This window comes from Nyctereutes procyonoides, unplaced genomic scaffold, assembly GCF_905146905.1.
Source record: "Nyctereutes procyonoides isolate TBG_1078 unplaced genomic scaffold, NYPRO_anot_genome, whole genome shotgun sequence".
Taxonomy (NCBI): domain Eukaryota; kingdom Metazoa; phylum Chordata; class Mammalia; order Carnivora; family Canidae; genus Nyctereutes; species Nyctereutes procyonoides.
Genome location: NW_026575126.1, coordinates 68968661 through 68996363, shown reverse-complemented (window position 1 = coordinate 68996363; position 27703 = coordinate 68968661). Strand labels below are relative to the sequence as shown.

Sequence of the window (27703 nt, the reverse complement as noted above, 5' to 3'; positions counted from 1 at the left end):
CATGCTGGTTCTGATGGTAGGGGAAGTAGAATGGGTAGATGGGGGAGCAGACCCTGGCTTCTGGCTGGCTACTAGCATTTGGGGTTTATTGTTCCCTGCCTGGAGGCAGTCACGGAACTCCAGTGCTGGAGGAGGGATCTGGGGTGGGAGCTGTTTATTATAGTTCATTTTTGGCAAGAGGCAAAAGACAGAAGTTGAAGGTGCTATCAGTTTTTTCCTTAGATGCTTTTGGGCAAATTCAACAGGTACTTTTATTCTTGTGGGCAGGGCTGGGAAGGTGGAGAGGGCACTGGAGCAGATGGCTCTGTTTCTCTGCAGTCCTTGGTGGCCTTCCACACCCCCTGACTTCTGAGTCTTCTGTGTCTGGCCAGAGTTGTTATCAGAAGCTGTGACCCGCTCTGCAGCTTAGTCTAAGGAGGTCATCCTTCAATCCCACCCATTAGGCCTTTAGGATAGAGTATAGGGTCTCCTCCTGGGGGCTCTTCTTGGGAAGGGTGGGATGTGCTGCTGGTGAGGAGGAACTGGAGAGGGAGGCATAGAGGATGCCACCGTTATCCTGGGCTTCATCCTGGTGGAGAAGGCAGAAGGGGGTGAGACAGTGGAAGGGAAGCTGCCCCCACCTTAGGGAGTAATCCCACACCTAGGTGCTCCACACCTAAGTGACCACAGTCCCTCTCTTCCCTCCATCCCACCTTCTCCAAACTTCTCTTTGATTCCTTAAAGCTCTAGCTTGAGCTGCTTACCTTGGGGTCCAGCTTGGGGTCTGTTTGTTGTCCTAGAAAAAAACCAAGATGTGTGTGTGGGGGGGTGTCAGGTGGGATGCTGGCCAGGGTAGAGAAATGGGCAGAGGCCTCCAGCAGTGAGGTCATCTGCTGAGTCAGGACCAGGGTCAGGCAGGAGGGATGGGTGGGGCACGTGTTTGAGCAGGGAGTGTATGGGAAAGGACAGGCCAAGATGGACAGCAGGGAGTGACAGTGTTAAGAACTTACTTTTTAAAAAAATATTTTATTTATTCATGAGAGACAGAGAAAGAAGCAGAGACACAGGCAGAGGGAGAAGAGGGCTTCTTTCACGGAGCCCAATGTGGGACTTGATTCCAGGACCCTGGGATCATGCCCTGAGCGAAAGGTAGATGCTCATACGCTGAGCCACCCAGGTGTCCCAAGAACTTACTTTTAATCCCAATGTTCTCATACTTCTCCTCAGTATTTTGGAGGGATCCCCTGTATAGGAAGAAGGTGGGAAGTGTGTTAGAGGCTGTGCAGAAGAGAGTTCAAACCTTTGTGGGGCTGGTTCTCTGTGTGGGGCCTCTGTGACCCCCTGACAGTTTCAGATGAGCTATGGTTTGAGACTCTCAGGATGTCTCCTGGAAGGTTGAGAGTCAGTTTGCAGTGTAGCCAGTAGAGATATCGAGGGCCCATTGAAAGCAGATGGTCCTGGAAAAGCAGCCTTCTTGGAAGAGCCATGGAAAGGGTGAAGTCCTGTCTGCTGCATGGTATTGGTACAGACTGGAGAATGAACACCAGCTCCACCAATCTCAGGTCTTCTCGTGGGTTCCCAGGTGAGAAGGGGGGGGGGAGTTGGAGAGAAAGAAACAAGTTGAGAAGATGGACTGGAAAGAAGGGGAGGTGGGAAGGTAAAGAGGAAGAAACCTCCAGAGAGAGAGAGGGAGGGAGGGAGGGAGGCCAGGAGCTAAGGAGGGAAGTGGCTCTGAAAAAGCCGCACACTGGATATTTGCAAATGACGTATCAGATAAAGGGCTAGTTTCGAAGATCTATAAAGAACTTATTAAACTCAACAGCAAAGAAACAAACAATCCAATCATGAAATGGGCAAAAGACATGAAGAGAAATCTCACAGAGGAAGACACAGACATGGCCAACACGCACATGAGGAAATGTTCCGCATCACTTGCCATCAGGGAAATACAAACCAAAACAACAATGAGATACCACCTCACACCAGTGAGAATGGGGAAAATTAACAAAGCAGGAAACCACAAATGTTGGAGAGGATGTGGAGAAAGGGGAACCCTCCTGCACTGTTGGTGGGAATGTGAACTGGTGCAGCCACCCTGGAAAATTGTGTGGAGGTTCCTCAAAGAGTTAAAAATAGACCTGCCCTATGACCCAGCAATTGCACTGTTGGGGATTTACCCCAAAGATACAGATTCAATGAAACGCCGGGACACCTGCACCCCAATGTTTATAGCAGCAATGTCCACAATAGCCAAACTGTGGAAGGAGCCTCGGTGTCCATCAAAAGATGAATGGATAAAGAAGATGTGGTTTATGTATACAATGGAATATTCCTCAGCCATTAGAAACGACAAATACCCACCATTTGCTTCGACGTGGATGGAACTGGAGGGTATTATGCTGAGTGAAGTAAGTCAATTGAGAAGGACAAACATTATATGGTCTCATTCATTTGGGGAATGTAAAAAATAGTGAAAGGGAATAAAGGGGAAGGGAGAAAAAATGAGTGGGAAATATCAGAAAGGGAGACGGAACATGAAAGACTCCTAACTCTGGGAAATGAACTAGGGGTGGTGGAAGGGGAGGTAGGCGGGGGGGTGGGGGTGACTGGGTGACAGGCACTGAGGTGTGGGCACTTGACGGCATGATCACTGGGTGTTATTCTATATGTTGGCAAATTGAACACCAATAAAAAATAAATTTATATAAAAAATAAAGTATATGTAAAAAAAAAAAAAAAGACGCCCACTGGGAAAGGAGGAGGAGAGCAGTGACAGGTGCCCTGTGCTTTTCCCATGAGGAACTTCCTGTTTCCCAAGCAGGACAAGCTCTCACCTGGCTACGGTTCTGGCTGTAGTCTGTAGACCTGTAGAGGAACAGCAGCGTGTCAGGGTGCCATCCATGGAGGGCGTCTCTCCTCCCTGCCTTCCTGCTCTGTGTGCTCTGAGACCAACCCCTAGACCAACCCCGAGAGAGACCAGGGCAGTGGAGCAGCTCTGTTGGACCCACCTGGGACTCAGAGTGACACCTGCTGGCACCCTGAGGCTGCTCAACCCTGTCCTCTGGTGTCCTCAACACCAAATCAGGAGAACAGCTCTTGCCTGCACCTATTTTCTCTCTGTCTCTGTCTGCCTGTCTGTCTTTCTCTTTGTTGACTTTTCCCTTTGCTTCCTTCCCCCTTCCTTGACTTCCCCAAGCATCCCTCAACCTTGCTCCTTCCACTGCTGAGGCCCTGCCCACCGATCCCTCTCCTTCCACCCTTGTCTCAGACTCACTGAACCCTCCTGCCCTGACACACTGGCTTTTTGTGATTTCCTGAGCGGCAGCTGTTTCTCTCCTGCTTTGTGAACCTCATGGCTGGGACCTGGGTCTGCACCGTAGCCTGTTCCTCCCCACCCTCCCCCACTGAATCCCACCAGTCTCCCCACTGCCCTCTCCCCTCTTCATCCTCCTGTGTCTCTCTGCAGCATTTCCCAAGGACTGGCCCCTGGTTCACAGACATCCCCTCCACCACCCACCACCATCCCAGGAGGTCCTATCATCCACGGAGACAACCCTCTGAACACATGGGACTCTATGTCCCCCAAACTCCAGGGACTTCCACTCTGCCATACCCTGTTTTTTTTTTTTTTTTTTTTTAACCTCTGGGACTGAGAACTCTGAAAGATTAAATGCCAGCATCATCTTTATGCTACAACTTTGTTTCCTTCCAGCTTTTTCTTACCATCATCCTGCTTGCTATACCTGTGCTTTGACTCCCTGCCCCTGAACTCTTGCCCCTTAATAAGCCACTTTCTTTCAGACTATCCAAGCTCCCTGCTGACTCTCTACTGTCCACTTCTGCCCTCTTACTAGCTCCTTGACCTTCCATGTTCCCCTGTCCTTAGGCCACACTTAGCTGACACATCTCTAATTCTGGATGTGGCCTATGGCAGGGAATGCCATTTGCTTACCCAATATCCATTCATTTCTTCTTCCTTAGTTAGAGAACCTTGACTTTGTTTTGGGTGGCAGTGTGCTCCCCTGCTGATAGATGTGGACATCTGATGACATCCTAGCCAATAGGATTCAAGGGGAAGTAGTGGGTAGGATTTTCAGGAAGATTCTTTAAAAGGAAGACAGACAGATGCAGCATGGTTTTTTGTCTCTTCTTCCTCCCTCCTGTTTCCTGCCTGGATTCAGAAATAATGGCTGGAGTCTGAGCAGCCATCTTGGACCAGGAGGCAACCTTCAGGATAGAAGCCAGTAGTCAGGGCAGTGAGGAGGATGATAGAAGCTGGAGTGCCTGAGGACAATGGCCTCTGCTGTCTGCCTCCTCATCCTTTTATATGAGGGGAAACAAGAAACTCTGTCTTGTTCAAGCTCTGTTACTTTTAGCCTCTGACACCAGCAGGTGAACATAACTTCTAACCAACAGATTCTAGAAGTTTCTAAAGCTGCATGGTTGAATACTGCTGGGGGAAATATGATCCTGTGCAGCGATGCTTTTACAGAGTTCTTAAATTCCACCTTCCATTTCCTCAGTGACTATCACATCTCTTCAACTCTGACTCTCATCCTCACTCTAGAGACAACCACTGTGATTTTTCCTCTGTGGAATGAAAAACTATTTGTATAGTATTGAGTTTATCAATATTTTTATTCATGGCTTTCAGGTTTTATGTCATACTTAGGGAGGTCATGTCCACTTCATGGTTATAAGATGGTCTCACATGCTTTCTTCTAGTACTGGGATTATTTTCCCCCTTCATTTAACTCTTTGATTGATCTCCATGGAATTTATTTTGGTGCAAATTTTGAGATAACATTAGTCCTTATTCTGTGCCAGGATCTATTCTCAATGTATTACATTTAATTGTCATGACAAACCCTAGAGTAAGTACTATTATTATTCTCATTTTAGAATGAGATGAGTGAGCTGAGGCACAGAGTCATACTACAATGGCACCAGAGTTTACTCTGCCAGGATTTGCCTGCAGGCAGTCCAGATTCTATGCTCTTCACCTCTGTGCTTTAATATCTGTTAGGGCTAATCTCCTCTCATTGAAAATTTTCTTGGAGGAATTTCAGATCGTTACTGGAGGGTGTTGGGGTGTGACTAATTAATGCGTCTAGCCCTGTCCTCTGTTTTAGCTATAGATGCATATATCCAAATTTCTGATGAACATGTCTAGTCAGGTGCCACACAGGCAACTCTAACCTATCCCAAACTAAAGAACCATCATTCTCCCCCAAACATGGCCTTTGACCTCCTGTGTTCTCTAATTTGCTTGATGGTTTCACCGTGGACTCATTCACCCAAGTTCTTCCCACTCCCTCAGCTCTATACCAGTCTAATCACCAAGTCTTACTGGTTTTCCCTTTTTGGCTGTTCCAGGGTCTGGCTCTCTCCCTCCATCCACTGCATTAGACTGGCCCCACCTGCCCACCTCCCGCCCCTGCACCGCAGACTGATGTGTCTGCAAGGTAAAGCTGAGATTGCCATTTCCCTGCTTCTTGTTGCCTCTGGAATCAGAAGCTCCTGGGTGTGACTTACAAGGTTCTCTTCTCCTATCTCCAGCCTCCACAGCACTGAGCTACTTATAGTTCCCACACCGATTTCCTGTGCCTGCATAGTCAGTGACCTCTTCACCACACTCACCATCTGCCTGGGTAATTCTCTTATATTCTTTGAGACTTTTGCAGGGTCACTTCCTATGGGAAGTCCTCCATGATTTCCCTCCTTCCATTTTACCACAGCTCTTTCCATATGAGGCAGTCACTCCCTCCACCACGGAGTTCCTTGAAAGCAGGACCTATGCTTTATTTACATTTGTAATCTCCTAATTACAGGCCAGACCTTGGGAAATAGGCCCTCAACCAGTGCTTGCTGAGCTGAGCCAACTTCCTGTCCCTCTGTTCTTTCCTTACTCTTCCCAGAAACCTTCTCCTCCCCATGAACCAAAAGGTAAGGATTGCTGAGAAATTATTAATTCAAGCCACAAAAACTAGAAAATGATCAGATTTGTGGAGAGAGATTGGTTTGGAGCAATGGTTCTCAAAGTTGGTCACATACAGACAACACTTGATGAGATCTTTAAAAATGTAGATTCCCAAGCCCAGACCTCAAGGCCAGCTGGGATTTGCATTTTTAAATGCAGAACGCCCTGGGGTCATTCTGATGCTGCTGGTTCTGAGAAAGAGTTGGGAAGCTTGAGGAGGGGGTGCTGGTGGCCCAGAACCACTTACCTTTGCTTCTCTTCCACCTGAGGTAGAGGATCAGTCCCAAAATTACAATTATGAGCACAGCACCAGCCCCAACAGCAGCTCCCACACTCAGGGGTAAAGATGCTGAGCTCCTATTCCCCTCCAAGACACTGAGTCCAGTGGTGGTAGTGGTGGCCGTGGTGGTGGCAGTGCTTGTGGGGCCCTCGGTGGTTGTCTTGGGAGCTGAGAAGACACACGAATTTAGCAGATTCTCCCCTATAGGACTGGAGGTTTTGGATGAAACTGTCATATTGTGTTCCCAGTTTGGGGAATACTGAGGATGTGGAGCAACTCTCTGAAGCTCTCACACAGGGAGGGGGTAATGAATCCACATCACCCAACTTAATCCTGACTCTACCTCTGATTAAGTGGTGTGACCTCAGAACCTCATTTCATTGCCAACAAATAGGGATCACTAAATCACAGGATTATAAAAAACATTTTTCATTGTGGTAAACTATAGGTAACACAAAATGTACTGTTTTAACCACATTTAAGTATATATATTCAGTGGCATTAAGTATATTCAGATTGTTGTGCAAGCATCACCAGTATCCTTATCCAGAACTTTTTCATTTTCTCAGACTGAAACTCTGTCCCCATTAAACAGTCACTATGCACCTCCTCCCCTAGCCCTTGGCACTTACTGGTCTGTTTTCTGTCTTTATGAATTTGACTGCTCTAAGAACCTCTTATAAGTGGAACCAAATGGTATTTGTCATTTCTGGGTTGTTTTAATAAGTGAGAAAACATCTGTGGAGCACCTAGTATTTATTAGAAATATGTTTTTAAGATTAAATTAATATATATTGAACTTTACTTACTACAAAAAGATTTTACCATTATAGATATTTAATGCACTGATAGAATACAAAGCCACAGGAAAAAAATCAACTATAATAAAATCTTTGGGTTAGGGTGGACCAAATTTTGTCGACCCTCATTAGAAAGGAATAATAACATTTTTTAATTGAGATAAAAATATTAAAGCCTTAAAGAAATGTCTATAACATGTTATTTAGAGAAATAAAAACCAGAGGAACACATATTTTTATTAAAACATCCTAGAATATGACCAAAGCCACATTCTAAGCCAAGTTCATAGTATTAAGTGCTTTTATTATTTCAAACAAGAAGAAATTTGTAAAATGAACTGAATATCCAATTCCTTAGAAAAAGTATCCAAACCAGAAAGAAGCCAGCCCTAAAAAAACCTCAGAAGATAAATGTAATGAAACCTACATAGGAATAAATTTATCAGGAAACAAGACAACAGAAATAAATGCAGGAAGTGGTTATTTAGGGGAAAAACACAAAAAAAACAAGAAACAAACAAGAAAAGAGACAAGACTCTTGCAAACCTAACAAGAGTCTCTTGAAATCATTTGTGAGTATATGCTCAATTATAGATTGATAAATTTTAAAGACTCTGAATTGGATGATTTTCTGAAGTAAATATTTTTGAAAATGGAGTTAAGAAGTAGTAACACTTTCAGTGATAGGTAAACAAAAAAGTAAGAACTCTAGGGGTACCTGGCTAGGTCAATCAAATAGCATGAGATTCTTGATTTTGGGGTCATGAGTTTGAGCCCCACATCTAGAGTAGATTCTGCTAAAAATTAACTTGAAAAAAAAGTGAGAATCCTATTAAAGAACTACCTATCAATAAGGATTCCAAGCTCAGGAGGTATTATGGGTAAATTATTGTGAAAATTTAAGGAACGATTAATTCCCAGATATATATATATATATATATATTTTTTTTTATTTAATTTTTATTTATTTATGATAGTCACAGAGAGAGAGAGAGAGAGAGAGAGGCGCAGAGACACAGGCAGAGGGAGAAGCAGGCTCCATGCACCGGGAGCCCGATGTGGGATTCGATCCTGGGTCTCCAGGATCGCGCCCTGGGCCAAAGGCAGGCGCCAAACCGCTGCGCCACCCAGGGATCCCAATTCCCAGATATATTCTAGAACACAGAGAAATATGGAAAATGATGCAATTCTAATTCATTTCATAAAATGATGACATAATCCTGATGCTAATAACCGTTCATATCTTTTTTTTTTAATGCAAGTTGAAATGACAAAAGCCAGTGTTTTTTACTGATCTGAGTGGAGGAACATACCCAGTATTGGCGTGGCACAATGCAAGGGTAAATTGGCACAACCTCTGGGAATGCATTTGTAAAATGTGAAATACACAGGCATACCCTTTGACCCAATGATTTCAGTGCTAGGAATTTATCCTGTGGAAATGCTGAGCAAGTATTCAAAGGCCTATGTTTTTTTGGGGTGTTCTTTGCACCTTTGTTTGTAATGTGGCAACAACTTAAATGTCTTTAAACAGCCGACTGAGTAAGCAGATCATGATATATTGCTGCCGTGGGACACCCTGCAGGCTTTTTTAAAAAGATGGAGCTTATATGTACTGAAATAGAAAGATACTTGTGGTATGTGAAATAAAAACAAGTTGTTAAGCAGAATAGTATGCAGTTTGATTCTATTTGTGTTATGTATCTATATCTGTTAGAACATTTCTGCAGAAAATAGTGGCTGGGGAGTTAGTTAAGGTGCAGAGGGAGGAATATACTTTTCGTTTGACTCTCTTCTGTATTGTTTGATCATTTTTTTTATGGTGTGCAAGTATTACCAGTACCTTTATTAGTTTCAAAATTTAACATTTATTAAACTTGTATAGGCACAAGTTTATTTTTTAAAAAGATTTATTTATTTGAGAGAGCACCAGGGGCAGGAGGCAGAGGAAAAAGGAGAGAGAGAATCTCAAGCAGACTCCCCACTGAGTGTGGAGCAGAATGTGGGCTTCATCTCAGGATCCTGAGATCAGGGCCTGAGCCAAAAACCAAGTCAGACGCTTAACCAACTGCACTACCCAGGCTACAATCAGATGCCACCCAGGCACATAATTTAAAGAATCCACAAATTCCATACAGTTTGTAAAAACAGCAGTCCCCTGCATAAGTCCACCTTTAGCTATATCTTCTGACATTAACCCTGTATTTCTTTTTTAGAGGTTTTATTGATTTATTCATGAGAGACTCAGAGAGAGAGGCAGAGACATAGGCAGAGGGAGAAGCAGGCTTCTCGTGGGGACCCTGATGTGGGACTCAATCCCAGGACCCCGAGATCATGACCAGAGCCGAAATTAGATGCTTAACCACTGAGCCACCCAGGCGTCCCAACCTTATATTTTGAAATCACATGCATATATTGCTGTTGCTTGACTTAAGTAGTGTTTATTTACTTCCTACCATTGAAATCGAGGATTTGGATCTCTCACACACCCATTTTCTCCATTTTACTCAACAGTCCAACACTCAATGTTTGTTTCATGAGATAGGTTCTTCCCTTGGCATCTAGGACACCATTCTCTCTTTGTTCTTTTCTTGCCTCATTAGCAGCAACTTCTGTCTTCTTATTGATTCCTCCTTTTCCCAAACTGTAACACTCATGAGACCTCCTTGGTTCAGTCCTAGGACCCCCTCTCTATCTACACTCACTTCCCAGGTAATTCATCCAGTGCCATGGCATTAACTACCAGTGACATGCCAATCTTGCCCAAATTTACATATTCAGCCACCTCTATCCCTGTGCAGTAAACTCCTGTATCTTACTGCCTACTCACACCTACATTTGTTTTGTCTTGTAATAGCTCAAATTTCAGATGTCCAGAGCAGAACTCTTGATTTTCTCCCAAGCCTATTCCTCCCCAACATCCCCCTTATAAATAGCAGCACCATCCTTTAAGATGCTCAGGCCCAAAGCCTTAGAGTCACTCTTGCTTCTTCTCTTTCTTATTCCCACATCCCATCATCTGCGAATCCTGTCTGCTTAGTCTTCAAAATATAACCAGCATTCCATCTGCCCTTGTTGTCACCCTATTCAAAGCACATCATCTTTCAATGGTGTCCCTGCTTGTGACCTTGTTCATCTTTACAGTCTTATTCTCCATATAACAGCTGGAGGGACATTTGTACAATGCACATCAGAGCACAGCAGGAAACCCTCACTAGACTCATTGCACTGAGTAAAAGTTCTTTTCTTGGCTTTCAGAGCTACACAGGACCTTCCCTCACTGCCTGTTCTGATCTCACCTCTAGCCACCATCAGCCTCTTCAGCTGCTTCAGCCATACTTGTCCCACCTCATGGCCTCTGCCCATGTTGATCTCTCTTTACTGGAACATTCTTCTTCAGATCTCTTCCTCACTTCCTACAGATCTGTGCCTAGGCTGGATTTCTCTGCTGGCTTCTCTTAGATCCACTCCCCAACTCTTCTCAACCTGCTTTGTGCCTTTGGAGGCTGGTTTTGGTAGACTCCATTCATGGGCTCTCTCACTCACGGATTCCTATTCAGTGGCCAGTGGGAGTCACCATCAGGAGATAGAGAGAGGGGGGTTGCCTGGGTGGCTCAGTCATTTAAGCTTCTGCCTTTGGCTCAGGTTATGATCCCAGGGTCCTGGGATTGAGCCCTGCATCAGCATCTTCGGGCTCCCTGCTCAGCGAGGAATCTACTTCTCCTTCTCCCTCTGTCCCTCCCCACCACCTGTGCTCCCAATCTCTCTCTCTCAAATTTTAAAAATCTTTTAAAAAAAGGAGATAGATGGAGAGAGGAGGGTGGGTTATAGCATAGCCCTTGGCTCCCTCTCCACTGGGTCTTGTATTAGTCTGGGTTCTCCGAGACATAGAACCAATGGGATATAGAAAGAGATGTAGAGTTTTGAGGAATTGTTTCATGTGATTATGGTAGTTGAGAAGCCATAGTTTGCTCTCTGTAACAGGAGGCCCAGAAAAGCTGGTGGTGTAATTTCCAGCCAGACCAATAGGTCTGAGAACCAAGGGGACCATTTATATAAATCTCATTGTGATTCTAAACCCGAGAACCAGAAGCTCCAAAGTCTGAGGGCAGGAAAAATGGAGGTCCCTGCGTATCCTCTACTTCTTTGTTCTTTTCAGGCCCTCAAGGGTTAAGATGATGCCCACCCACTGCTAAACCCTTCTGGAAATACCTTCTCAGACACATCCAGTAAGAATGTCTTACCATCTATCTGGGCATCCCTTAGTGTAGTCAAGCTGACACCTAAAACTAAGCATCTCAGGGACACCTGGGTGGCTCAGTGGTTGAGTGTCTGTCTTTGGCTCATGTCGTGATCCCGGGGTCCTGGGAGGGAGTCCCACATCAGGCCCCCTGTGGGGGGCCTGCTTCTCCCTCTGCCTATGTCTCTGCCTCTCTCTGTCTCTCATGAATAAATGAATGAATAAATAAATACATTTAATTAAAAAAATAGAACTAACCATCTCAGACATGTTGACTCTATCTCCCCAGAGGCTACAGCTCCTTGCTGGTCCCCAGTGCCTTCTTTCTACCCTCCTCCTCAGGCCTGGGCATGGTCCCAGGTGTCTCTCATCCCTGACTGATTTCCCTACCTTGTGCTCTACTCAAAACTCTCCTCGATCACCCTGTTCAAGTGAGTACTTCCTCCTGGCTCTAATATCTCTGGGGCCTTTTCTGTTCCAGCTGAATAGCGTGGCTGGCACCCCTAGCAACTTTTATCCCACAGATTCTACTCCATTTCCCTCCTTTTCTCTTTTCACCACCATTTGACATAGAATTAATTTGTTAGCTTTTCTCTTCCGTCTTCTTTCCACACTTATGTGCAAGTGGCATTGTTGAGGACATATTTTGCTTTTTTTTCTTTCCTGATGTTTCCCAGTGTCCATATTAGCACCTGACACATAGTAGGTATTTAATCAATATTTGTTGAATGAATGAATGAATGAAAGAATTTTCTCTTAGAATTTCAAGGCATTCAACTGTTGTCTTCTAGCTTCCTCTGTTGCCATGGAGACCGCCAAACCATTCTGATTCCTGAAATCTCTTGTGGCCTGTTTTGTCCTCCTTGGAAATTTTCTGGATCATCATTTTGTCCTTGACATTTTGAAATTTCATGTTGCAGTGTCCTGAGGTAGGTCTATTTATTTTTACCCATTTCTCTGGGCTCCTTTGTTTTGGAAAGTTTCTAGAGTTATTTCATCCATGTGTTCTTCCCACAGCCTTCTTTCTTCTCTGTTTCTGGAACTCCCATTATTCCAAGGGTGGAGCTCTTGAACCAGTCCTCAATTTTTCTTATCTTACAGTTTCTATGTGACTTTCCTATGGCTGCTGTAAGAAATGACCACAAACTGAGTGACTTAAAACAACAGAAGTTTAGTCTCTCATAATCCTGGAGGCCAGAGGTTGGAGAGCAAGGTGTTACTAGAGCCGCACACCCTTGGAAGGCTCTGGGGGAGAGAAACTCTGTTCACTGCTTCCTCTGGCTTCTGGAGGCTGCAACACAGTCTCTGCTCTGTGGCAGCCTTCTCTTCTGTGGCAAGTCTGCCTCTGACTCCCTCTCAGAAAGAGGCCACATTTGCTTTTAGAGCCCACCCAGCAAATCCCAAATGACCTCACCTCAGAAGTCCTCACTGAGTCACATCTGTTACCACGTAAGGTAACAGTCCCAGGTTCTGGAGGCTGGGAGGTGGACATGACTTTGGGCGGCTGCTATCCAATCCATTACAGCTTCCGGATATGTGACTCTGTCTGTCTTCGGAGTCATTTCTGTCAAGTTGGTCTCGCAATCCTTTTACTGGGTTTTCCATTTTTGCCATTATAGCTTAAATTCCCAAGAGTTTTGTTTGCAAAGCTCCCTCTGTTGCTCTATGCTTGCACTCTCTTAACTTTCTGAAGATGGTAGTTATCTGAGTTTTATTCTCCCTCCATTGTTTGGTTTCTTCCAGATAGCCCCTCTCAGTAACACCCCCCATTTGTTTTGCTGTGTTTCACGGGGGAAGGATTCCTTAAATGTTTAATGGAATAATAGTTTAAAATGGCATCTTTAGCCTCAGGCATCCCAGGCACAGCAGAGGTGAGGGTCAATTGTCAGAGCTAGGGGATTCCACAGGAGGTCAGATCCCATCTCCTTGCCTCCCTGGTGTCCAGTGTGCAGAAAGCCACACTGAGTGGAGGCTGTGTGTGTGGTTTGGGAGAAAGTGCTGGTCAGCTAGTGGGTGGTAGGATCTGTTAGGATTTCTAGATTCTTTTTTGGGTCCATCAGATAGATTTCCCAGAGAAGAATTTCCTGATTTCTTGCCTTTGATGGGGTGGGGGATATCAGCTGGGTTGTCAGAGTTCTGGGGAGGCATCTAAGGGGGGGCAAGGCCTTGAGTCTTATCAGTTCAACGAGTCTCTGGTTTTAAGGACTGAGCAAACCCTTGCCCCCAGGTATGCTTAGGGTACTATCCCAGAGTCCCTCTGGTCTATCCTTTCTGGAAAACAAATCTCTTTAGTCTCTGCTGATTGGGGAGGAGGCATAGAGGTTTCCTTGCTTCTTAAATAGATTCTCACCTGGTCCTCCAGTTTTCTGACATCCTTTCACTCCTGCTGGCAGGGGTTCTGGGTAGCCTTTCCTTAACCATCAAGAGGTTTTGCATGTAAAAATATCCTTTCTTCTGGATCTCCCCACTGCTGGTTTGGGGCTAAGCTCCCCTAGTCTCCTAGGCCAGATGCATTAGTTTGTGTTTTCAGCTTTCCAAATACCGTTTTTTTGACCACAAGGCTCACGTGTTTTTGGTCCTTGTGGATTTTGTCTTAAAAAATTCCCTTTGTTGTCATTTTAGTAGTGTTTGGTAGAGAGAGGAGGTAAACATGCATATAACCTACCATTTGGCCAGAATATATACAATATTTTCCAGTTAAAATTATAAAAAATGAATGTTCAAAAAATAATGTTGCATATTAATAATAAAAATAAGATTTAGAGGAAAACATCTTGTGAGATATTCACATGGTCTTTAGAAGAATACTCCCAAGGTTACAGAGGGATATAAAATAGGAGCCATGATTTGTTTGGTCAGTTGCCTTATAGGTCTAATGCAATTCCAAATTAAAAAGTACTCACAGTTGTTTCCTTCAGAACTTGCCCAACTTATTCTAACATTTATGTGAAGCAATCGACCAAAACAATAATAAAGTTTTTGAGGAAGTGACATGGTTCTCATGGATGTAGTCTTATTAGCCACTGAAGCGTGAGTAAGTCACAATCACTAAAACAGTGTGGTAGCGACATGAGAAAGACAGAACAGGGAAATGGAGTTGGCAGACCAGAAGTGGATGCTATTCTACAAAAAAGGCCAGGCCTGTGAGTCAATGGAGGGGATAAAAAATATTCCATGAATGCAGTTGGGACAATTGATTTGTTTCTCAGTATAAAGATCAATTTAGTTCTTTACCATACACCATATACCAAAATAACCCCTCTCTACATTAATGAGCTCTACTCGTCAAAAGAAAGCATACACAAATCAGAAGAAATTAAAATATTTTCAGCCCCTAGTGGAATTTGAAGCTAAGAAATAAAAAGAATTTACATAGAAGAATACAATGAGATTTGGCTATATAAGGAAAACATCTGTATATAAAACACATTATTAAGCCAACCACAAACTTCTCAGTTCTCTTTGTTGCAAACATTCCTTTGGGGTGATGTCTTCACATGGTGGCACTTCACTTAGGCAAAAATATTTCTTTTTCTTACTTTTCTGTATTTTGTTTACAAAAAAAATCTCAGCATGATATCCAATTAATTGTATTAATTGAAAAAATTAATTTATTGATGAAAAACTCAGTGAATGTGACTGAAACTGAGAAAAGAGAAAAGTTAGGAGAATTTAAGGAAGGAGGAAGAGGGCTCTGAGGAGAGGCAAAATCTCCCCAAAAAGGCCATTTAAGAGAAGATGGAGGAGGTACCAGAAATGTAAATCTAAGGCTGTTTTGCCTTATTTAGGTTGTGAGCTACTTCCCATTTGCTCTAAAACCAGCACCAGAGTCGAATGGGGCAGCGGCTACCAGGTTGGGGACACGGAGGGTGTCCTTCCTGCCAGGAGCAGTGATGGGCTGTTTAGAATTGCCAGCACAAGTGGTTGTAAAAAGCAAACCTATGATTTTCAGTTATTAAGGAATTATCTACAGACAGTGCACCCCCAGGGTCTGTTCCTGTGAGGTGCCCTCTCCATACTGTTCTGGACACACACTTGGCTCAAGTTCCCAAGTAATCCCCACTGAGTAACAAGAAGATTTATTCACATAACACATCCCATTATTCGATGAAACATAGGTCAGGACAACAGTATGGTCAGGTCAGCTGGTGAGGCTGAGCAGCTACTGGCTAAGGGTGGAGGCTCTGGGGTTAAACTGGGTTCAAGTCCTGCCTGCACCACAACTGTGGCTTTGGGCAGCTGTTTAGGCTCTTTGAGCCTCAGTTTCCCTATCTGTCACAGGAAGACAACAGCAGTACCTACTGTTGTTGTGGATTGTGGGGAAGGTTAACTAGGGTGATACATAGCAAGTCGCCAACCCAACACAGGGCACAGTAAGTGGGAGCTGCCATATTTCTGCAGCAGATGAGCCTCTCAGCAGCCAAGACAGACTGGAGGAGCCAGATCAGAGTGGACAGTGGGGACAGTAAGACAGAGGAGGGGACCAGGGATGGGGAAGCAAGGAGGGTAAAGATGATGGAGGCAGGGGAAGAGGGAGATGGGAAGGAAAGGAGGGATGGGGCTGGGGCAGGGAGTTAATGGGCCAGGTTCTGAGGAGCAGAACAGGAGAAGGATGTGGGGGGACTAAGAAAACAGGTAATGGGGTGTTGGTTGCCAGGGGACCAGGGCTCTCGGGTCATCATCGGGTACCTGCTGTGTGCTGGACTGAGCCCATGGTTGTGGGGAGACACGAGACTCAGGACTGGTTGGGACTGCAAACAGGGACACAGGACAAAGGGAAGGAAGCCCACATCCTGAAGAAGTCAAGTCCACCTGGATGGCATGGGGTGAGGGTAGGAAGGCGGGGCTGGAGCCTCAGCTTGGAGCAGGAAGGGAGGGTAACTGGGGAGCCCAGGAGGTCCTGAGGCTGGGGGAGAGGGGGTGGGGCCTGGATCTGGAGGGGGCAGTGAGGGGGATGGGCAAGGAGGTCAGCCCAGTTTGGGGAGATGGAGGAGAAAGTAAAATTGGAGAGGCCTGGGGAGGAGGTGAGTGTGGGGAGAGGAGTTTTGAGAAGAGGCAAGCAGGAAGATTGGGGCCTGGGCCAGACCTGGGGGGATGAAGGCAGCATGGCCTATAAAAGCACCATCAGGACTCACCGAGGTAGACGGTGAGTTTGGTCCCCAGGATGGACTGCCACACCTGCCAGCCAAATCTTTGTGTCTTCAATTGGACCCGGCAAAAATACGTATTCTCATCCTCCTCCCGCAGGTTCAATATCTGCAGGAAGCCAGACTTCTGACCCTCTGGCAAGTTCAGGACGATACGGTCCTTGTAATCCTCATGGACGAAATGCCTACTACTGTTGTAGATGAACTGCCCATGGAAATGTGTCCGTCTCAAGGCTATATTCACTCTGGGATCCTTGGCTAATGCCCCACAGTAATAAAAGGTGAAATTGATGTGGATGGTGCCACCCTTGGGGGCTGAGAGGTGCTCTGGTTGGTCCATCCTATAGTCAATTTTTGGATCACATCTTTCTGAATTACCTGGAAAAGGGAGGAGAGGAGAGACTCTGAAGCCACTGAGAGAGATGAAGAAGATAACCCCAGCCCTTCTGTCACCCTCACCCACGGGCAGTAGTGTGACAGATGGTAGGACTGGCCCTCTGGTCTGGGTGTCCCCCTCGCCAGGCTTAGAGTAGGGAGGAGGGTTGGGGCTGACCTAGCACTATGGGACCAGCCTGTTGCTTGTTGGGATTGGGAGGCCTGGCTAGCTACCCCAGCAGACCCTTCCTCCAGCTGCCCAGCCATTGCCCTGCCTGGGGACTCCCTGGGCCTCCGGGCAGAGCCACAGTGTCCCAGACACTCACCAGCCTGCAGAGTAGCCAGCAGCAGCAGCAGAGGCAGCAGCAAGGACAGACCCATTGCCTCACTGTCCTCCCAGGAGAGAAGACAAGCAGCTCTGTCCAGGCCAAAGGGGAGGCCTGAGGAGGTGTCTCCTTGGGAAATCAAGAGGCACCTGGAGAACGTGGATTAGGCTCCTTTAGAAGAGCAGGGGTGGGTGAATGTCTTCCCCTGGTTCACCCGGCCTCAGAGTCACCAGTACTTCCTTTATCAATCTGGTTTCTTCTTTTCCTATATTGCAAAAGTGCTTCCTCGTGGTCAGTGCACAGAGAGCCATGACAGAGGCCCCCAGCCTCTACCTTCAGCTGAGGGTCATGGTTCTGACCTTGGCCATATGTGGCCTCTCCTCTTCCACCTTGACCTTGCTACTGCTAGCACCTCTACCTCTCCTTAGGAGTCAGTTTGACTGACTGTATCTCTAGCTCTCCTTTTCTTGGCCCTGAGTGTCTTCTGGCCTCTGTCTGTCATCCCAGGTGAAGGAGTGGCAGCAGGACGAGGTCTGGTTCTTCTAGGAGAGGACAGGCAGCCATGAGTCTCTGCCCAACTATAGCCCCCTAGAGAGAAGGAGGAGGGAACTACTGGTGGTCAGATGCCCTCCACCTGCAGCCCCAGCACCAGGAATATCCAGCATGTTCTTGACCTTCTTCCTCCAGGCAGGGGCTCCCCTGCAGCCCTCTGCAGGACTCAGGCCTACCAGGTCCCTTCCCTCCCCTGGTCAGCTCCCTTTGTGCAGTCTCATACCCTCCCTGGGGTTAAGAGGTGAGGGGGGTGCCTTCTGGAGGCCACTCCTTGACCCCCAGGATGCAAGACTGGATCTGGAGGTCCCTCTGTCCCCTACTCCACAGATGAGACCAAGGGCTCAGAGAAGCCCTGCCCCAGATCGCATGACTCTCAGGTGGTAGGACCAGGACTCAAACTCCAGTCTCACTGAGTCCACAGAGCGTTCTGCTCCTTTTGGATGCTTCTGCCTGGTTGTACCACAAGACCTCTGGGCCTCAGTTCCCAGGACCATAGTTCTGGGGGGTGGGCCCCAGGAGGCTATATTTTTATAATGCTGCTTATGTGATTGCCTCCACAACTGTGAGAGCCCTGGCTAATCTGGAGCCTTCCTTGAACAGGAGGGATATAAGGCCCAGAGCAGTAATGAGTCACTCTGGTGACAGTCCCTGGACCATCTCAATGAAGGGCTCTGCCACCTTGTGACTGTTGGTGGGTGGGAGTGAGAGAATGGGGCTGGGACTTTGGTGTCCCTGGCTGGTCTGGGGAGATTCTGCTCCCTCCCTCCCCAGGATGAGGTTGGTGTTGGCCTACTGAGTAGATGGTGGGGGTGGCAGAGGGTGATTTCATCACAGGAAGTGGCCTAGTCTTCTGGAGGTGGAAGCAAGAAGACCGACTTGTTTCTCCTTTTCTGTTTCTTCCTCAATCCTCCTAGTTTTCTTCCATGCTTCTCCCCAGACCTGCTAGGCAGCCTCTGGCCTCTCCCTGTGTCTCTTTTTCTCACACTTCCTCATAGGCCCAAGAAGAGAGGTTCTGCATTTTCATGGGATCCTTTCATCTAAGCCAGGACCTAAACTATGATTGCCTCATTTTCATCTTTGTGACATTGTGTGGTGGATGTACTTTCACCAACAGGAAACTGAGGTACCATTAAGAAACTGAGCCTCAATGTCATGGAGTCCTCTTGGCTGCAGAAGGTGCTTGGTAACCGCTGGGAAGGTGGACAGAAGAAAGAGTAAGGGACCAACTGCCTTTTTGGCAGCTCCTCTAGAAGGTAGCCTGCCCTGTCTGAGGGGTGACACCTGAGTTCAATTTCTCCCTTGTCTCACTAGCTGTGGGACCTGGCTGGACAGTGTCCACTTTGTGAGGATGCCCAAGGAGGGGCTAGATGCCACTAGGAGGTGCCCCAGCCCAGCATGGCATGTTTACTAAATACATATGTTTACTAGAAAAACTTTGGCAGATTGCCTGCTATCTTGGTGCCTCAGTCCCCACTGCTCCCACATGCTGTCTCCCTAGATGCAAGCTGCACATTTCATGTCGTGTGCAAGCCCCTGGACCCCAGTTGGATCCCCGTGATGCTAAGAATTGTGATGCATGATTTCTGCTCATAGATGTTATATGGTCCTTGGGTTTATTCATTTTGCCTTCTCCCAACAGCATTGAGAGGGCCCAGTAATTAGCCTTGAGCTGTGGCTCTACTCACAGAAGAAGCTTCTGGAAGATGAGGACCTAAAGTCTTGATTCATAGATGGGCAGAACCTAAATGCAGCTCTCTAGCCCAGAGGGTGGGCATGGGGGAGGGGTCAGAAGCTGTATGGTCAGGAATGGGGGCAAAGGGAAGGCCATGAGCCATGGACCATATTTTAAGAATACCACCTTAGATCTTCCCCCATGTTTTCCTAAGTTTTTGTTCTCCCTTCCTCATGGCCACATCCATCACTACGGTAGTCTCTTTCCCCTCCAGGATACCTCACCTTGCTCCTGCTTTCCCCCTAAGACCAGGAGTAAGACAAAGATGTCTGGTCTCACTGTCTCCATTGATTGTAGTGGAGGCTCTAGCCCATGCAATAAGGCAAGACAAATAAGTGTTCTCTGTTTTCTTAGAGTCTGTATTTATGTATTTGGCATTCATTCATCACAAGATAATTGTACTAATTACTTTTAAAATTTTTTCTGCATTCTTGATGCTCTGACACTTGTGGCCTTGCTGACTAGGGAGAGATGGCCTCTACCAAGCCTAGCCTATTCTTAGATATAGCAAAGGGCATTCCTAGGAGGATGTCTTTCCTATGCAAAGTAACCTCTCCAGGGCCCATACTCTAAACCACCTCCTTTATCTAACTCTTGCAAACTAAGCCTATATTTCCTCTGCCCTGAGTCAACCCTATGCTAGGTGACAGACACCTAGAGATAGCACCTATAACCCAAAGCCCACTGGAATTAATCAAACTAGCCAATCCTAAGCTGTTTCCCCTTCCTTGCCTTGTCTTGCCAGGGGAAAACACTAAAGGCTGTGGTCTATGCCTTCCCCTTGGTCTTGCCTCTGCCTCCTCTAGTGCTTCCCCAGGTGGCTCTCAATGGCATGGCATTTTCCTTCCCTACAGGAAATGTCAGTTATAAAAACCTTCTTTCTGTGTCATTACTCTCTCTGTGTCATTACTCAGTCACTTGTACAAATTAAAACTCTGTGAGTATAAAAATTGAGCCCAAAGGCATCCAGATTGGAAAGAAGAAGGAAACACTCTTGAAAACAGAGAAAGAAGGAAAAACAGATGACTTGATTGTTTATGTAGAAGATCCAATGGAATTGATAGAAAAGCTACTAGAACTATATAAGTGATTTAAGTTAGGTCACAGGATACAAGAGCAATACACAGAAATCAATTGTTTTTCTATGTACTAATGACAAAAAATGGAAGTCAAATGAAAACAGTACCACTTACAATAATTTAAAAATATGAAATACTTAGAAATAAACACAACAGTAGATGTGCAAGATCTGAAACTGTAAGGCATTACTGAGAGAAATTAAAGATTAATGAATGAGTGGAGATTTCATGCATAAGTATGAACAGTATTCAATACTCTTCAACTCTCCCCAAAATAATATGTAGATATAACACAATCTCCATCAAAATCCCAGTAGGCTATTTTGTAGAAATTGCCAAGCCACTTCTAAAATTCCTATAGGAGTTCAAAGACCGTAGAAGGGCCAAAAAACTGAAATTGAAGAACAAAGTTGGAGGATTTACACTACTTGACTTTAAGACTTAGTATAAAGCTACTGTAATCAAGATGTATTGGTGTCAAGACAGACAGATCAATGGAATAGAACGGAGTACAGAAAGAGACTCACTATCATGTGGTCAATTTATTTCTACCAAAGATGCAAAGGCAATTCAGTGGAGCAATTATAGTCTTCTCAACTGGAACAAATGAATATTTGTATACAGAAAATGAACTTCCATTCATATTTTGCACTATATATAAAATTAACTTGAAATACAGTCTAATGTAAGTCCTAAAATTATATACCTCAAGAAAAAAAAAAGAGAGAAAATCTTTGTGACTTTGGGTTAGTTAGAGATTTCTTAGATTCAGCACCAAAAGCATTAAAGAAAATATTGACAAATTAGAGCCCCTCGATATGAAATCTGTTCTCCAAAAGATACTATCGAGAAAATGAAAGGAGAAGCTATAGATTAGGAGACAATATTGGCAGATCACATAACTGACAAAGGATTTGTATCCCAAATATACAAAGAACCCTCAAAATTTGAGAAAAAAAATCCTAATTGAAAACATGAGCTAAAGATCTGAATAGATACTTTGTCAAAGAAGACATATAGTTAACAACCACTTGAAAAGATGTGTAACAGCGTTAGTCATTAGGGAAACGTGAATGAAACCACAGCGAGATCACATCATCCATCTGTTAAGGGCTTAAATGGAAAGACCAGCAGTTAGGACGCTAAGTGTTGGCAAGGATATGGAGCAACTGGAAATGTCACACGGTGCTGGTGGGAACGTAAAGAGGTACGACTATTCACGCCATTCCTTAAAAAGTTAAACACCTCCTACAGGTACACACACATATTCCTCACATATATGCCGCTCACAGGTATCAGAGTGTGGAGCAGCAGAAAGTGGGAAGTTGTGAAAATGAAGTCTCAGGCTCCACATCACCCTGTTGAAGTTTGAGAACCACTGCCCTGGGGCAAGGACACTGACTTTTTTTTTTTTTTTTAAGATTTTATTTATTTATTCATGAGAGATACACACAGAGAGAGAGGCACAGACACAGGCAGAGGGACAAGCAGGCTCCATGCAGGGAGCCCAATGTGGGACTCGATCCCAGGACTCCAGGATCACGCCCTGGGCAAAAGGCAGGCGCTAAACCGCTGAGTCACCCAGGAATCCCCAAATGACACTGACTTTGAGGACCCCTCTTGTCTGTTACTTTTCCTTTTCAGGGCAATCCTGAAGATATTCCTTTATCCTGAGATAAAGGAATTTTATTCCCACCCAACCAAGGAAGAAAGGAAGGCTCAGAGGGGGTCCCCTCACTCACTCCAGTTCCTACTACCTGGCAGGTCTAGAGTGTGGACAATGCTAAGGTCTGTGTCCCTTGTCAACTTGGCGCTTTCCCAACAGACTGGCCTTCTTCCCAGCTCCCCCAGTAGCTTAACCTCCCCATCTCCTCTCTCCACAGCCCTTCCTAAGACGGCCATTCATCAGTGCTCCTTTCGTCAGGCCACTGGTCAAGCTCTGGGGCGCCAGAAGCAGGTCACAGGAGGTATGGGAAGATGATGATGGGTTTCTGAGAACAAGGAAGGAGGAGAAACCGGGGGCCAGATCTTGGTGTCTGCCCTTCCCCATGGTCTGCCTGTGTGCTGCTCCTGACATCAGCACTCTGTTTACTTCCTCTTGTTTTCCATCTGGAGGAGGGGTTACGGGTCCAGGGAGGGTTTGTCTTGCCCTGTTTGAGGGCAGGCATGCAGTGAGCCCTCCAGAGCCCAGCTGGGAAGGGAAGATTCACCCATGTGAAGCAAGTAGGAAGGGGGGATGCCACCTCCCGCTCACTGGGTGCTGGGTCTTTTGCTTACTTGCTGTGTTCTCCTTTTTTTTTTTTTTTAAGATTTTATTTATTTATTCATGAGAGACAAAGAGAGAAAAGCAGAGACATGGGCAGAGGGAGAGGCAGGCTCCTCAAGGGGAGCCCAATGTGAGACTCGATCCCTGGACTCCGAGACTACACCCTGAGCCAAAGGCAGACGCTCAACCACTGAGCCACCCAGGTGTCCCATACTTGCTGTATTCTTGATGCTTTGACACCTGGGGCCTCACTGGCCAGGGAGAGATTGCCCCTAGCAGTCTAGCCAGTCCTAGAGCTAGCAAAGACGTGCCCAGGAGCACGCCTTTCCTATGCACACCAACCAGTCCAGAGCCCACACTCCAAACCATCTCTTCTATCTGGCTCTTCTGCTCCAGGAGGGCAATATTCCTCTATCCCATTCTCCCCAGGGCAGCTCCTCATCCTCAGAAGCTGCTGACATTATTCCCGCTGGGCAGTGCTCAGCTCGCTTATCCTGCTTTGTCTAGTCTTTTCCACAGTCTCTATGATAAAGGTTCTTGCCCATGTGTCCCCTTTGCTTCCTCATCCTCCTGGGTGACCGTAGCGCCTCCCGACATGGCCCCACGTGGAATTCATGCCTCCTGTTTCTAAGGATCTGATAGTATAAATTCTTATTTCATAACCATCATCTCTGTGTCTTTGTGTCTTACCATACCTGATTCAAACTAATCCAAATAAAATTATATTTTAAAATTGTAGTTAAGTCTCCCCAAACCTCAGGAGGCAGGCATGGTCTATAAGAGTCCTCATCTTACAGGAGGAAACTGAGGTCCTGAGGGAGGTCATGAACATCACGTCAGGTCACATCGCCAGTAAATATCTGCTGTGGTGTTGGGTCTGTGCCCGTGCACAGTGACACTTCCTCACGCAGTTACAACAGTCAACAGGCCTCTGGGCCACCTTAACAGCCAGGTTCCCTTTCACAGGTTGTCTTCCTGCTACACAGGGAGATGCTTGAGGGCTGACTGGCTCACAGAGCTGTGGGTCCCCATCACCCGGCATCATGCACAAGGCAGGCAGGGCTGACTGGTGTGGACAGAGAATGCAGAGAGGTCTTTATCTTTAAAGGGTGGGTGTCAGGTGATGAGGATCCAGGTAGCATTCCAGCCAGTGTGCAGTGTTTTCTCCGTTGGCTCATTTGGTCTCCACTCGGACCCTCTAAGGGAGGTGGCTGTTGTCCCCACTTTACATATGAGAAAACAGGCTCCGGGAAGGGAAGGCATCTGCCCAGCATTCTGACCCAGAGCTTGCCTTCTGGGGAGTCTGCCTCTGTCACATTCACACATTTCATGTGTCCTGTGACCGAGACTTCGTCACCTCTCAGCCTCCTCCTCAAGGCCCCTGGCTACATTCCAGCTCCCGACCAACCTGACACATGTCCACTGAGCTGCTAGGAGATGACAGCAGTGGGCTGACCCTCGACCTTGCTGAGCTCCCAGGTTGGGAGGAGAGAGAGGATGCTCACAGAGGAGACCCTGGTCTGCCCTTCCCCTCAGAGTAGTGGAGGGCTGTATATGTTGCAAAACAGCTCTCCAGAGATGAAGCCCCAATCAGAGCATTTGGCAATTTCCATGGTGTAAAAACTCCCACGGTATGGAGTTAACAACTCTTGTGAGGCCCAAAGGTTTCTGTCTCATGTCCACCCCCAAATTTACATGTTGAAGCCCTAACCCCCAGTGGGGCTGGATTCAGAGATGGTGCCCCTAAGGAAACAATGCAGCTTAAAGGAGTCACAGGGATGCAGGGCTGATCCTATAGGATCAGGGTCCTTATAGAAAGTGACAGCAGAGTGCTCTCGCTCTCTCGCTCGCTCTCTTTCAGTCTCTCTCTGTCTCTCCCTCTCCCTCCCTTCCTCCTCCAAGCACATACTCTGAGGCAAGGCCTTGTGAGCATATAGCAAGATGGTGCTGCCTACAAGCCACAGGCTTGAGCTCACAATGTACCCTTCCCTGCCCACACCTTGATCTGGGACCTTCCCAGACTCCAGAACCGAGAGCCCCCGGGTCTGTGGCACTTCATTAGGGAAGCCTGAGCAGACTACTACAACTCCCAGTGTGAAGTCACTGCATTTGAGCCAAGAAGAGATGCACAGCAGCAGGTGCTGATCTATTATTCCCACTGTGCACACACAGTAGCATGAATAAGCTCAATAGCACAGATCCGAGTAGTATGTGGTAAAATAAGTAGGGAGGGATAAGCTTCCTTCCTTTTTAATATAATTCATTGTGAGTTTACATTTAATTTTTCTCGATTAAAATTCTTTTTATTGTGATAATGTGTACCTAACAAAAATTTACCATTTTAACCATTTTTAAGTATACAGTTCAGTGGCATTAGGTACAAGTATAGTGTTGGGCACATATTTAATTTTTAATAATGGCTGTGTTGAAAAAGTGCCCACAGCATTCCCCAGAGTGTAACAATCAGCTCTAGCACGCTTCCCTCTTTGGGCTTCCTTGGTGATCATCAGGTGCCTTAGCAAATTTAGAAGAAAAAGCCACGAAATGATTTTGTTTATGCGCATTTCACAGAATTCTAACTTAAGATGAGTTATGATTGACACATAAGTCCTCTTCCTCTCTTTTCATTCCTTTATTATAGATGGGTTTTGTTACCATCTGGACTGAGCATGTGCTTACAGGGCCTGAATTGGGAAATGGATCTCAGCTGAAGTGGGGTGTAGTTGGTGTCAGCCCCAGAAGTCTTTGTCATTGCGTGTCACCAGCCTGTGGTCCTTGTGTGGTTGTAGCGAAACAGCAGACATGTATTCCCTCACAGTTCTGGAGGCCAGAGGTCCAAACTCAAGGTGTCAGCAGGGTTGTGCCCAGGGGTGTCCGGGGGCCTAGGCCCGTCAGGCACCTCGCAATCCCTCCTTCCAGCGTGAAGTCTTGCTTCACTGCATTCCCAGCTCAGACAGAGTGGATCAGGGCCCTGGGTGTTCACTGGTGGGTCAAAAACTGGGAGGAAGTGGTTAAGGAACATGCCTGGGGACAACACAAGCGTATGACAAGGGCGAGACCCAGAGAGAGAGAGAGAGAGAGAGAGAGAGAGCACTTGCATCTGAGTCGAGTGCGTGGAGAGGCGACCGCAGCAAGGACCCAGGAGGAAGAGGCTTCTCCAGAGTCTGGGCATGGTAGCTGAAAACTGTAAGTCACCCCACCTGCAGTCCTGTCCCCAGCACAGTCTGACGTGGGACTTGTGGTCTCTTTGAAAAAATAATTATTCCATATAAGCAAAAGGCGACGCTCCTCGGTACAAACTGGTGAGTGTTGTTTGTGAAGGCAGAGAAGAGGGAGCATCTCTGTTTGTGCTGGATGGGATGCTGCTGGTTCATGAATTGCTCAAGAAAGCCAATTAAAAAGTAAAGGCGGAGAAGATGCCAAAATCACAGGGGCATCACCCGAGTTGGGCTTCCTGTAGCAAAGCAGGGCACAAGCTCTCTTGTTGGACTTCGGGGCCCATTCTTCCTCCACACCCACCTGAGCACTGGTGCCCCCTGCTCATCCTGGGCTTGATGGACTGATGCCCCCTTGTGCTCAGCCAACTGGGGCAGTGGCAGGATCCTGATCAGGGGGAGGGAGGAGACTGAGGTCACATAGGGGCACCTCGGGTCCCTCTGGCTGGGATGGGGGGGTGCGCTGTGCAGGGCTATGGTCAGGTTCCCTGCGGGTGGGGTCACCTTTTTTTTAGATGGTGGGTTTGCCCCTATTGATTGTGAGATCCAGGTCAGAGCACAACCCATGCCCATGCCTTATGTCAAAATATTGAAGTTATCATAATCTGCCAAATAATATCTCTCCGTTCTGAGAAGTATACCTTCCTAATACAAATTTGAGAAATGTGTTTTTATACAAATAATGGTTAGCAAAACAAAAACAACTGAACTAATTATCATTACATGATCCTGGATGTTCTGTTTTGGGTTGGAGATATTTGCAGGACTTTTAAAGACATGTGGAATTCTTCTTTTCTTTTAAGATTTTATTTATTTATTCATGAGAGACACACACACACACAGAGGCAGAGACACAGGTGGAGGGAGAAGCAGGCTCCATGCAGGGAGCCCAATGTGGGACAAGACCCCAGGTCTCCAGGATCAGGCCCTGGGCTGAAGGTGGCGCTAAACTGCTGAGCCACCCGGGCTGCCCTGACATGTGGAATTCTTCAAGTATTATATATATGTGTGTGTTGCAAAATATAGTTTTTAACTTCTCAGTAAAATCACTAGATATGTTATAATCATTATCCTCATATAATTTGTTTTGTATTGATAGTAATGCCACATCAGAGAAACTGTCTTAAATCGTTGTAGTTCTGAGGTAGTTGTGTTTTATCAATTCCATATGGAAAAACTACTCTCTTAGGCAGCAATTGGTACAATTCTTTTTTTTTTTTAAGGATTTTATTTATTTATTCATGAGAGTCACACAGAGAGAGGCAGAGACATAGGCAGAGGGAGAAGGAGACTCCCTGGGAGGAGCCCAATGTAGAACTCCATCCCAGGACCCCAGGATCACGACCTCAGCCAAAGCCAGACTGCTGAGCCACCCAGGTGTCCCCCAATGCCATTTAAAAACTTGGCTGTGGTGTTTGGATCTGTCTTGCATATGCATCCCACCCTCCCAATCCCCCTGCCTATCCTCCTCTACCCCCTCCTTCCCTGTCCACTGTCCATGGGTCATTCTGAGACCAGTGTGGGATCAACATCACAGTTTAGTTCTCAAAGCCTATGGTATGTTTTCTGTGATCAGTTCCATGTATGTGTATCTTGGAGGTGGGCTTGGGGCTTCCTATGCAGCTGAGGATCCCTTTCAAGCTTCCTCCTTGTAAAGATAGAAGGCCAAGGGCAGCCTAGGTGGCTCAGCGTTTTAGCACCGCCTTTAGCCCAGGGCCTGATCCTGGAGACC

General features: G+C 46.3%; 1 protein-coding gene across 1 annotated transcript; it reads right to left on the bottom strand.

The window, feature by feature from the left end:
- Positions 1–82: 82 nt before the first annotated feature.
- PILRA (paired immunoglobin like type 2 receptor alpha) lies at positions 83–17325 on the bottom strand. The gene is made up of 7 exons (XM_055341194.1): positions 17128–17325; positions 16415–16804; positions 6207–6407; positions 2814–2844; positions 1174–1223; positions 744–775; positions 83–568 (listed from the first exon to the last, which is right to left on the bottom strand). The coding sequence occupies exons 1-7, from the start codon at positions 17180–17182 to the stop codon at positions 440–442; spliced, it is 888 nt and encodes a 295-aa protein (XP_055197169.1). The 5' UTR covers positions 17183–17325; the 3' UTR covers positions 83–439.
- Between the last annotated feature and the right edge of the window lie 10378 nt (positions 17326–27703).

What these genes read in the sequence shown, in the direction of transcription:
- PILRA (XM_055341194.1), bottom strand. Translation starts at nt 17,182, where the DNA reads ATGGGTCTGTCCTTGCTGCTGCCTCTGCTGCTGCTGCTGGCTACTCTG. An exon ending in CAAACTCACCGTCTACCTCG is followed by an intron (nt 6,408 to 16,414) that starts GTGAGTCCTGAT and finishes GTGTCTTCTCAG; the next exon opens with CTCCCAAGACAACCACCGAG. An exon ending in ACCCCAAGCTGGACCCCAAG is followed by an intron (nt 569 to 743) that starts GTAAGCAGCTCA and finishes CTTCTCCACCAG; the next exon opens with GATGAAGCCCAGGATAACGG.